The sequence below is a fragment of the Rhinoderma darwinii genome, chromosome 2 (assembly GCF_050947455.1).
Source record: "Rhinoderma darwinii isolate aRhiDar2 chromosome 2, aRhiDar2.hap1, whole genome shotgun sequence".
In the NCBI taxonomy this organism is placed as follows: Eukaryota; Metazoa; Chordata; class Amphibia; order Anura; family Rhinodermatidae; genus Rhinoderma; species Rhinoderma darwinii.
Window position 1 is genome coordinate 231,937,044 of NC_134688.1, and position 13,031 is coordinate 231,950,074.

At 45.0% G+C, this 13,031-nt stretch overlaps 1 protein-coding gene across 1 annotated transcript in view; it reads left to right on the forward strand.

The window, feature by feature from the left end:
• Positions 1 to 3,201: 3,201 nt before the first annotated feature.
• Positions 3,202 to 13,031, forward strand: part of LOC142742806 (multidrug and toxin extrusion protein 2-like) — a 104,588-nt gene continuing 94,758 nt past the window's right edge. Inside the window, exon 1 of the mRNA XM_075852928.1 lies at positions 3,202 to 3,400. Within this exon, the coding sequence (XP_075709043.1) occupies positions 3,254 to 3,400 (147 nt within the window). The 5' untranslated portion in view covers positions 3,202 to 3,253. The remainder of the gene's footprint in view (positions 3,401 to 13,031) is intronic.

Here is a 13,031-nt window from a genome sequence, read left to right on the forward strand (position 1 = left end):
GCGCCTCAATAGCGCTGACAAACATCTGCCCATTGAAAGCAATGGGCAGACGTTTGTCTGTTCACACGAGGCGTATATTTACGCGCCGCTGTCAAATGACGGCGCGTAAATAGACGCCCGCGTAGAAGTGACCTGTCACTTCTTTGGCCGTAATTGGAGCCGCTATTCATTGACTCCAATGAATAGCAGCGCTAATTACGGCCGTAATTGACGCGGTGTTCAAGCGCCTGCACATGCCGTTACGGCTGAAATTACGGGGATGTTTTCAGGCTGAAACATCCCCGTAATTTCAGCCGTTACGGACCCCCGCCGTGTGAACATACCCTTACGCCCGAAAATAGCGCCTCAATAGCGCTGACAAACATCTGCCCATTGAAAGCAATGGGCAGACGTTTGTCTGTTCACACGAGGCGTATATTTACGCGCCGCTGTCAAATGACAGCGCGTAAATAGACGCCCGCGTCAAAGAAGTGACCTGTCACTTCTTTGGCCGTAATTGGAGCCGTTATTCATTGACTCCAATGAATAGCAGCGCCAATTACGGCCGTAATAGACGCGGCGTTCAAGCGCCTGCACATGCCGTTACGCAGGGGCGTAACTAGGAAAGACTGGGCCCCATAGCAAACTTTTGACTGGGGCCCCCCCTCCCCTGGGTGTCACACAACCCCCCCCTTGTAGATAGTGCCTTTTTTTACAGCCCCCCCTGTAGATAACGCCATACAGCCCCCCCTCTGTAGATAGCGCCATACATCCCCCTGTAGAGAACGCCATACAGCCCCCCCCTGTAGAGAACGCCATACGGCCCCCCCCCCTGTAGAGAACGCCATACAGCCCCCCCTGTAGGGAACGCCATACAGCCCCCCCTGTAGAGAATGCCATACAGCCCCCCCTGTAGGGCACGCCATACAGCTCCCCCCTGTAGAGAACACCATACAGCCACCCCCCCTGTAGGGAACGCCATACATGCCTTTTGCTCTGACTATCCCCTATACATGCCTTTTGCTCTATTTTGTACCTTCAGGACCAGACACCGTTTAGCCATTTTTAGCACGTGTTCGTTAAATGGCTAGAACTTTTTTATTTGTTGGGCTAACGACGTGATTTTTGCGACATTTTTTCCGTAGACAATGCAGGTTTAATTTTTTATCGTTTTTATCCACACCTTTTTTGCTATTTTAGAATTTTTATTCATAAAGTTTGAAAATAATAGTAAAAAAGTAAGCTTTTTTACATTTCAGCTACTTTTTTTTTGGTAATAACATAGTTTTACCCTAAAATAGACCTTTTATTTGTGATCGCCATTGTCTACCGTAAATTTGTATATATTACATGTCTTTATTAGGGTAATTGGGTCAGCGTTACAACAATGATTGGCGGGAGGGAACGTTTTTTTTTTGGGGTGGGTATTTTATGTGTATTTATTATTTACATTTTTTTTGCACTTTACTTTATTCTTTTTTTATTACTATGGTCTGTCCCCCAAAGGTCAAAGAAGACCTTTGGGGAACTTTATATATTTTTTTTCTTTCTTTTACACCATGTTTTTCCACTGTAACTGGAGCTGCACAGCAGCCCCAGTTACAGGGGAAATCAGCCGTCTCATAGTGCCGATTGTCACTAATAGGGCTGTGCTGGGTCTAGTAAGACCCAGCAGCAGCCTGCCACTAACGGTACCCGGCGATCATGTGACTAGTCACATGATCACCGGGAGGATTAGAGACAGCGCCGCTGCTGCTGTCTCTATTCGGGTATGTTCACACGGCGGGGGTCCGTAACGGCTGAAATTACGGGGATGTTTCAGCCTGAAAACATCCCCGTAATTTCAGCCGTACCGGCATGTGCAGGCGCTTGAACGCCGCGTCAATTACGGCCGTAATTAGCGCTGCTATTCATTGGAGTCAATGAATAGCGGCTCCAATTACGGCCAAAGAAGTGACAGGTCACTTCTTTGACGCGGGCGTCTATTTACGCGCCGTCATTTGACAGCGGCGCGTAAATACACGCCTCGTGTGAACAGACAAACGTCTGCCCATTGCTTTCAATGGGCAGATGTTTGTCAGCGCTATTGAGGCGCTATTTTCGGGCGTAATTCGGGGCAAAAACGCCGGATTTACGGCCGTAAATAGGCCGTGTGAACATACCCTTCCTGTACACAGCGCGCATTGACATTAAGCTGCCCGATCACGCGGGCAGCAAGTTAAAACCCGAGCCGTAGAAAGTCTATGGCTCGGGTTTTAAGGACCGTAAAAATAGAGCCAGCGGTCGGGAACCAGTTAATGGCAGAGCGGGGAGATACCTCCCTGCTCTGCCGTAGTGTTCAGTGGCGTCCCGCTGTAGCAGCCATAGTGGCTGCTAGCGGAGGCTCCGGCCATGGTGGGGGCCCGTGCCGGCGGGCGACACGGGTCCCCTCATGCCGCGGGCCCCGTAGCAGCCGCTACGGCGGTAGTTACGCCACTGCCGTTACGGCTGAAATTACGGGGATGTTTTCAGGCTGAAACATCCCCGTAATTTCAGCCGTAACGGACGCCCCCGTGTGAACATACCCTAACATGCACGCGATCGTGTGCGCTGGCCGAGTCCTGTCAGTGATCCAAGGAAAGATAGGACATGTTCTATCTCTCCTCGGATCGGAGAATCGGGTCCGTTTTCACAGACCCAATTCACCCGCTAAAGTGAATGGGTCTGAAAATTATCAGGTGCCACTCAGATGCCGTTAAAAACAAAAACGGCCCGAGTGGCTCATCGGTCGTGTGTATGAGGCATAAAGGGTTAACCATGTTCTACTCTATTCTACTGGACAGACACATGTCCCATTATAGTGTGTGCCACACACCCATGTCCCCATGACATGCCTGCTATAAATCTTGGCATACAGTGTATGCTTGCCGCAGATGCCTCCATAAGTGTTTTTCTGCCACAGGTGCCCAATAACCTGGTGTGCCCGTAGTCTGCCACAAAAAGACGTTCAGTACTCGAGCACCAAAGCATTCACTATGGTGGAGACGTATTTACCGTTGTCCTGTGCGATAATACAGCACATATGTGATACATATGTGATACTGCTGCTGTGTACGCCTTCCTATACTAACTACAGTACAGTACGCAGCTCCCAAACACACAACCCGTACCACTAGAGCCCTCCGTTATCCTGGAGGATCGCCGCCAAGTCTTTATAATGTGGGGGCGGAGCTAGCAGAACACGTCTCTTGTCATTGATTGAGGCATCTACAGTAACCGGCAGTACATCACGGTGATGGGACGTGAGGAGAGCGGTGTGGAGATGCGGGCGGACACTCAGCCCATGTCTAATCCCGGCCGTGTGCACGGACTGCTCCTCCGCCTGATGCCGCTGCACTACTGGCATGAAGTGAGGGCGCAGTGTGCAATGGCAGGGCCTGTGGTAAGAAGGAGTCTCATACACTACTATGGACCGTGCATGATGTTATGTGTGCTCATCTTCACTACCTGTCCGAGAATGTCCGTATATAGCTCCTATACCTACTATATATATATCTGCTATCGTGATGTCTGAAGGTTTGACAGAAAAATATGAGCGCTATTCTTTGTCAAATCTGATGGAATCTGTGACAAACTCCAGTTCAGATATGAACAGCTTAAGGCTTCGTTCACACCTGTGTCGTGGCATTCCGTTATTCTGCTCCGTCAGGAGCAGAATAAGGGAATGACGGAAGCAATGGTTCCGTTGCACAATAGACACTGCTGGTGGCCGACGTAACCCATTTACTTTAATAGCTTCCGTCGGCTTTCCGTCAGTGTGTCCAGTAAAATGATTTTACCGGACACCATAGCGTAGCATGTTGCGCTATTGTCTCCATTAATCATTGTCTGATCTGCGACTGAGGCGTATAACGGAGCCTCCAGTGCATATGTGAACGAAGCTTTAATGTAGCATGTAGTAACTGATTCTGTGACCAATACAAACCACGTAAATTCCGTAATAAGTGGATAAATGTAAGTGAGTCTATTCTGTACTTCATAATTGGCAACTAAATTGGTGTAAAATGTGACTGAATTCTGTAAAAACCATATAATTTCTGTAATAGTAAATGAATTATGTCGTGAATATTTTCTCTAATAAGCAGTGAGTGAATGAATTCTGTAATAAACATTTAACGTATTTTTCGGCATATAAGATGCAGTTTTTAGCAAGAATAAATCTTGCTAAGTCCCTGCTTCTTATAGTCGGCAGTCAAGGGATCCGGCAGCGCCGGACCCCTGACCGCTTCTTACTTAACTCCTTCCTGACCCATAATGTGCCGGCACATCATGGAGTGGGGAGGGGATGTTTGGAGCGGAGCGGACTCCATACACTGCAGGTGTCAGCTGTGTTTTACAGCGGACACTCTGCTCTAATGGCCAGGAACAGCGATGGCGCTGTTCCTGGCCGTTTAACTAGTCAATAGCAACCGCAGCATTTATGGGGGTCTTCCCATGAAGAACATACCGACAGGATATGTCATAAATGTTAGATAAATTCAGGTCCCACTACTGGGACCTATCTCTAGAACAGAGCCCACTCGGCTCCGCTCTCTCCCGGCCAATTCCTGGTTAGGTGGTCGAGAGTTACGGAAACAGCCGAGTGCTCGCTGAGCTCCCATAGAAGAAAATGTGAGTTACGGAAACAGCGTAGCACGGCGAGCTACGCCGTTTCCGGAACTCTGTAGCGCCGAAAAAGCGTACATGGATGAGTTACGGAAACAGAGTAACTCGCTGAGCTACGTTGTTTTCGTAATTCCCATAGAAGTGAATAGTAGTTACGGAAACAGCGTAGCATGCTACGCTGCTTCTGTAACTGCCATTCACTACTATGGGAGTTACGGAAACAGCGTAGCTCAGCGAGTTACTCTGTTTCCGTAACTCATCCATGTATTGCAGTGTATTGTCCCCTAGGGTAACTAATAGAATGTGTAAAAAATAAAAAAGTTAGATAAACTTTCAGGAGTGTAAAAAAATATTAAAAGTTAAAAAAAAAAAAAACCTTTTCCCATTTTTCCCCAAGCACAATGTAAAAAAAAAAAAATTGGTATCGCTGTGTCCGTAAAAGTCCAAACTATTACAATATAGCATTATTTGACTCGCACGGTGAACAGCGAAAAAAAAGAAATAGAACCCCAGAATCGTTGTTTTTTTGGTCACCATAGCGCTACAAATAATTAAATAAATGGTGATAAATCGTATGTACCAAGAAATGGTGCTAATAAAAACGACAGCTCGTCCCACAAAAAATAAGCCCTCACACCGCTCAAACGATGAAAAAAAATCTACAAGTTATGGCTCTCAGAATGTGGTGAAACAGAACAAAATTCATTTTTTTAATCAGTAGTTTTTTCTTTGTAAAAATAGTAAAATATTTTTTTCCTATTTTCTGTTGTCTAAAACCTGGGAGCGTCTTCTAGTCAGGTGCGTCTTCTAGTCCAAAAAATACGGTAATTACTGGATAAAATAGGACTTTTATTATATTGGGTATGAATATAAGTATTGATAGAGGTCTTTCCAAGTTTCTCACGCTGTACAATATTATTTACTATAGCTATGTAAGCTTATTATTCCATTATACAATGTGTATAGGATAGAGCCAGCCAATGAAACTTATAGTGTTTGCAATCCTAAATGAGCCCTAAGGGCTAATGCACAAGAAAGTGTGCGCCACCCGAGTCCCGCTCGTGATCCATGGAATGTTCTATCTTTACACGGATCATAGAGTCGGGTCCGTTTTCATTCAACAACTAATGCACGTGGAGCGTATTATTAGAACTTTAATATTGATGGCCTATCCTTGGGACAGGCCATAAATATCTGCTCAGTAGGGGTTAGACTGCCAGGAACTCTGCCAACACCAGAATAAAGGGGCGGCGGCGCTCCCAGGGGTTGTGGCTATGCCTGGTATTACAGCCCAGTCTCAATACCTGGCTCTACTGGATAGTGTTAATGTTACTCACGTTGTAGCTCCATTTTCTCATTGACTGCAGGACATTACTAGAAATTACAGTCAAGTAGCCATTGTGTGTTAGGGTATGTGCACACACACTAATTACGTCCGTAATTGACGGACGTATTTCGGCCGCAAGTAGTGGACCGAACTCAGTGCAGGGAGCCGGGCTCCTAGCATCATAGTTATATACGATGCTAGGAGTCCCTGCCTCTCCGTGGAACTACTGTCCCGTACTGAAAACATGCTTACAGTACGGGACAGTTGTCCTGCAGCGAGGCAGGGACTCCTAGCATCGTACATAAGTATGATGCTAAGAGCCCGGCTCCCTGCACTGTGTTCGGTCCGGTACTTGCGGCCGAAATACGTCCGTAACTTACGGACGTAATTAGTGTGTGTGCACATACCCTTATGGTATAGAGTAGACTGTATGTAATGCAGTGTTAGACACTATCTGGCCAAGTATCTGCATGTTTCTCTTCCATTGCTGTACAGAATATTACTTTTAGTTCTGTGAGTCATCTGACTAAAGTGCACATAGATAGATTGCTCAATAGCTTTGTCATGGGATTTTCAAGGACGACAAATGAAGTTTGCAAAAACCTTTTAGATAACTATTAGACACAACTCATGTAGACTACCGTATTATAGCATGGAATGTGTTTTGTTCCTTTACATATAGGCAGTGGCGTAACTATCGCTGTAGCAGTGGCTGATACGGGGCCCGCGACATGAGGGGGCCCGTGCTGCCTGCCTGCACAGTGTCAGGAAGAGTCAATACACAAATTCATAGAAAGCCAACAACCACCAATACCTTATTAAGGTATAGCTGAGATCCAAAACCCCTTAAGAAAGGAATCCCGAAGGGCCAATATCTGCGAGCCCGTAGAAATTGCACAAGTCTGTCTGACTATCAGAATGCAGCCTCTGACTTAGTGTAGCTAAACATTTGACAAACTTCTGATATGTCATAGTGACATGTCAGAAGTTTGGATTGGTGGGGGTCCGAGCACTGAGACCCCAACAATCGCAAGGACAAAGCAGCTGAAGCGCTCGTGTGCGCGCTCAGCCGCTTCGTGTCTGTTCGTCTTTTTCCGGAAATAAATGTATCGTGTACGGACTCAATAGAAAGTCTATGAGCCTGTACTCTGATACATCGGCTTTCTGGAAAAAGCCGAACAAACACAAAGCGGCTGAGCGCGCACACAAGCGCTTCAGCTGCTTCCTTCTAGCGATTGGTAGGGGTTTCAGTGCTTAGACCCCCACCAATCCAAACTTCTGACATGTCACTATTACATGTCAGAAGTGTGTCAAACTATTAGCTACACTTTAAAAATTAGATTTGGTCGAAGGAGATACCCAGGATGGGTTCCCAAAAATGCACATCATCATGCTTTATCAGTGAATAGGAACGAACTTCTGAATCCAAGAATGAGGGGACCGACCTTAGAATCATAGGGACCTATGATTCACAACATATACAAGTGAGAGTGGTCAAAAGCTGATCCCGATGTAGGGGGATTTCTGAGTGATAGGCCAGCGATCACCTACTGTAGAGGACGTAAGGACTTGAAGGACAGACTGGTAAGGCATGTAGGTCAATCTTAGTGAGTAAATCTTATGAGTACTACATCAGGTCGTTCTTACAAAAATCATGACTTCATCAACTGTAGGACCCAATACCTGATGACGTGTAGTTGTAGTATCCAGTATATGGGTAAAACCATTCGTGAGTTTCGCAGACAAATTAGGCACCACAGTGATGATACTGAAAAGCGAGCTGATACCCCAATTTCGCGCCACATTTGGGAGAAACATCATGGTGATACTGATCATTTGAGATTCCAAGGCATTGAGAGGGTACGTCCCCAACCCAGAGGTGGTAATTGGGATAAACGTATTCTCCAACGGGGAAGCACAATAGATATTTTTGCTACAGACTGTTAAACCTGGTGGCTTGAATGAAAACATTTCTTATACATGTTTCCAATGAGGGAGTTGGTTTTACGTTTTGGACCAGTTTGCCCTGTTTTATAATAATACTGTTTTATTTCAATGTGTTTGCAAACTGTATGTGACCTTGTTTGTGGTGGTTGGGTATGTGTATCTGACTATTTTTTCCAATGTTTTATCCTCTTATGACCTCTTAACCCCTTAAGGACCTATGACGAAAATGAACGTCATGGCAGGCTGCTAGATCGTGCATCATAATGTTCATTTTTGTCATGGCTCAGTCCTGTCACCGTGTGTTTACACACGGTGACAGTTTGAAGCAGACAGCTGTCACAGACAGCTGATTCTCACAGTCAGCGGCCGGGAGACTGTTTACAGCACAGCACAGCGAGATCTCGCTGTAAATGACAACTTACAACGTAATCTCGCGAGACTACGCCTGCTATGCTGTAAATCGCAGACAAGTGTCAGGATTCTGAATACACCTCACGTCCTGGCTAGAGGTAATGTCTATTCATTGTCAGGACACTTGATTAACATTAGTGTGTGTGTATGTGGCTGCACATAGCGATATAGCTATATCGCTATGTGCTGTGTAAATGAATGGGGAGAAGTGTATGACGCTGATTGGTCACTGATTGGTCAGCGTCATACACTTCTCTCCACAATGCCCACTTGGTCAAAAAGTAAAACACGCCCAGTTGGTCATTTAAGGCTATGTTCACACGGAGTATTTTGGGGGAGGAATATCTGCCTCAAAATTCCGTTTGGAACTTTGAGGCAGATATTCCTCTCCCTGCACGCCGATTTTCGCGGCAATTATCGCACCGTTTTTCGCCCGCGGCCATTGAGCGCCGCGGGCATAAAACAGCGAGAAATACGCTTTCTCCTGCCTCCCATTGAAGTCAATGGGAGGTCAGAGGCAGAAGCGCCCGAAGATAGGGCATGTCGCTTCTTTTTCCCACGAGGCAGTTTTACTGCTCGCGGGAAAAAGACGCAGACGCCTCCCATTGAAATCAATGGGAGGCGTTCTCGGGCCGTTTTTGCCGAGTTTTGCGACGCGGTTTCCGCGTCAAAAAACTCGGCAAAATACCCCGTGTGAACATAGCCTAAGAAAGTCATTAGCATAAAGCTAATATAAGTCATAACTCTAAATAAAAAACACTGCTGTGATCTACATTACAGCGCCGATCACATTATGTGCAAGATAGGGCACTTATAAGTATATTAGAGAGGCTCTGTCACCACATTATAAGTTTGTTTCTGTTATATAAACTATACATATACACAAATATATATATATTATTCAGGTAGAAAAAGCAGAACTTAGTAGTGAAATGGCGGGTTCTATGCGCTCTTGACCTTGATCAAACGGTCCTATAAAAATATGCAAAAATGGCAGCATTCCAAAGGTGGATTTCAAATAAAGATGTGGTTTATTATTCCATGTCCAATAACCAGCTACAGTGAAAGTCGGGCTCTTTGTCATGAGGACATAATGTTTGTTAAGTACAGGATAAAAAAGATGTCCTCATGATCACCTCCATCCATGATGAAAGGAGCCCTGTTTCTGTGTGAGGGATGAATGCCACCATTACGAAACCGCACTGCATACAGCAGTACAAGAAGCATATGGGAGGGGTGGACCTTGCCGACCAAATGATGCAGCCCTATAGTGCAGTTAGAAAGTCCAGGGTCTGGTATAAAAAATTGGCCATCCATCTTGTGCAAATGGCACTATATATTTCATTCACTATTTACAGGAAACCAGGGACCTTACCTGACCTACCAGGAAAAGGTCATAACATTTTTTTCTTTTTGGAGACGAGTGTAGGGAGACCACGGCTACAACCTCAAGCGAGGCCAGCAGAGTAATTCCATCCATTTTCCATCCCAACTGCCCCCAACTGCTATTAAGAAACGTCCCCAAAAGAGATGCCGGGTGTGTTTTCAAAAATGGAACAATAGGAGACACCGGCTACCAGTGTGATACTTGCCCAGACAATCCAGGCCTCTGTATGCACGAATGTTTACGATTATATCATTCATCAATAGATTATTAAATTGTTTGTTATGTGTACTAGGGATTCACGATGCATCGAAACTTCGATACTGTTTCGATACCGTGCACCCTCAAACGGTTCAATACCGTTATTTCATGTATTTCGATACTAAGCTGTGCGGCCACGCAGCTTAGCATTGTAACACATGAATGTAGTTAGAGCGCTGATGCGGCTGTGTAATACAGCAATTGCCCCGCTCCTGAGTCCTGACAACTGTGCGCCTGTTCAGCATGATGTGATGCGACCAGCGCCGCACTAACGATTGCCAGCACTGAAGATAGAACATGGTGGGCGCACTGCAAAACACCCCCATATTCTGTCTTCAGTTCCTGCGCTCACTAGTGCAGCACCGGCTGCATCACCTCATGCTGACCACGTGCGCACTTGTTGTAAGGAGTCGGGCAATGGGTGTATTATACAGCCGCAGCCCCGCTTTGACGGTGAAAATCAGATAAACCTCTCATCTCCGCCGCTATTCCCCTGAATGCTGCGATCAAAGCTGACCGCAGCATTCAAGGGGAAAATGAGAAGGGGCATGCCCCTTGGATCGCGTCACAGGGAATTCCTGTGATGCTTCCCTCTGACGCGATTTGAGGGACATACCATATATGGGCAGACAGCCCAGGGTCCATTGAAGGACCCCAGGGCTGTCTGACCATATTTCCTGTTGTTAGGGCATACAGAGGTATGTCCTAACAACTGCCTGTGTACTATCGGTACACAGGCTAATTTACTGGCATATAGATATATGCTAGTACACTAAAGTTTAAAAATAAAAAAGTAAAAACCTAAAGTAATGTTAAATTTAAAAAATACACTTAAACATTTTTTACAAAAAACATTAAAATAGGTCTCAATACATAAAATATACACCTATTCGGTATGGGCACAGCCGTAAAAACCTGCACAACAATTTTTGTCGGCATTTATGATGTGTATGCTGTAAAAAATAAAATAAAAACTTTCTTTCATTTATGATGAAATTAACCTCCATGTGCCTCACATTAATAGTAATTAACCCCATCATGTACCTCACACTAAGGCCTTATTCACACAAACATGTTATACGTCCGTGCTACGCGCGTGATTTTCACGCGCGTCGCACGGACCTATGTTAATGAATGGGGCCGTTCAGACTGTCAGTGCGCAGCGTGAAACTCATGACATGTCCGATATTTGCCCGTTTCGCGCAGCACGCACCCATTGAAGTTAATGGGTGCGTGCAAATCGCGCTCGGCACACGGAAGCACTTCCGGGTGCCACGTGTGATTCGCGCAACAGTAGTAAAATAAATGAATGAAAACAGAAAAGCACCACGTGCTTTTCTGTTTGTAAACCTAAAACCAGAGTGTCATAATGATGCCGGCTGCGCGAAAATCACACAGCTGCGCACCATATGCTGATGACAGACGGACCTTTTGCGCGCGCAAAACGCAGCGTTTTTTGCGTGCGCAAAATTTACACGTCCGTGGGAAGTAGGCCTGAGGCCTTATTCACACGAACGTGTATTACGTACGTGATACGCGTGTGAAAATCACGCGGGTCGCACGGACCTATGTTAGTGAATGGGGCTGTTCAGTATATATCCGCTGCGTAAAACTCACGACATGTCCTATACTTGCCCGTTTTTCGCGCATCACGCAACCCAATGAAGTCCATGGGTGCGTGAAAATCGCGCACCGCACACGGAAGCAATTCCGTGTGACGCACGTGATTCGTGCAACAGTAGATAAAGAAATGAAGGAAAAAATAAAAGCACTTCCTTCATTTCTTTTTCTAAACTTCAAAACTGCATGTCATAAGCATGGCATATGCGTGAAAATCACGCAGCCAACGCTGATGACACACGGCAGTGCAACGCACGCAAAACACAGCGTTTTTTGCGCTCGCAAAACGCACATGTTCGTGTGAATAAGGCCTAGCTCAATGTTGTCCATTATAACTGAGAAACATGATGGGGTTAATTACTATTAATGTGAGTCACATTCAAAATTCATCATCACATCTCGCGCCTCACATCAGAAAATGTTGGCAAAGTATCGTTTGGGTATCGAAAATCACAATACTACACAAAGTATCGGTATTGAAGTCCAAATTCCGGTATGGTGACAACCCTAGTGTGTACTCTTGTTTTGTCCCTTCAGACATTTCTATTACGGTACTTTATTTTCTGATTCATTCTCTACTTAATTTTCACTCCATTTCTCACTACCATATTGGCCACTTATAATTTTGATTTCAGCAAAAGTCCAAACAAAATTAAAATTCTCATTATACTCTAGATGACTATCTTGAGGGTTGTTGGAGTTATTTTTCTTTTGCCCTTACCCCTCAAAGACTCGGCAGACATGACATGGTGCCTGTAAACGATTGAAGCTAGATTGTTGCCATGAAAGCCTGTCGTGCAGATTAGGTCCTCATTTTGGTTTGTTTTTTTTTTAGCACAGAAGTACCAGCGCAATAAAATGTGGGGTGCATTTCCTCAGTTTACTTTGCTTTGTACAAAAAAAATTTCATGAAAGTGACGCATTTGTGAAAAAAAATTCTAATTTTTCACACTTGATTTGCATAAATTCTCTAAAAAATGTCACGGTCTAAATCAGGGGTCTCAAACTCGGCCGGGTAAGTGGGCCACATATAGAAAAAATGTGAAGTTGACGGACCGCATTACTTTCAAATTTGATACAATACAAAAATATTGTTAATCAATAAGTTGTTTGAACTGCTATAATAATACATTACTATAACAATACTACATTACTCTAATAATATTTAATTACTATAATAATACTGCATTACTATAACAATACTACATACCTATAATAATAGCACTAGGTTTAAACTTAACGGAAATTTGCAAGATTTCTCCACGTACTTATTTCAACAATCCAGTTTTACAGCTTAAGGCCTCATTTACACGAGCGTGTGCGTTTTGCGCGCGCAAAAAACGCTGCGTTTTGCGCGCGCAAAAGGCACTTGGCAGCTCCGTGTGTCATCCGTGTATGATGCGCGGCTGCGTGATTTTCGCGCAGCCGCCATCATATTGATGAGGCTAGTCGACGCCC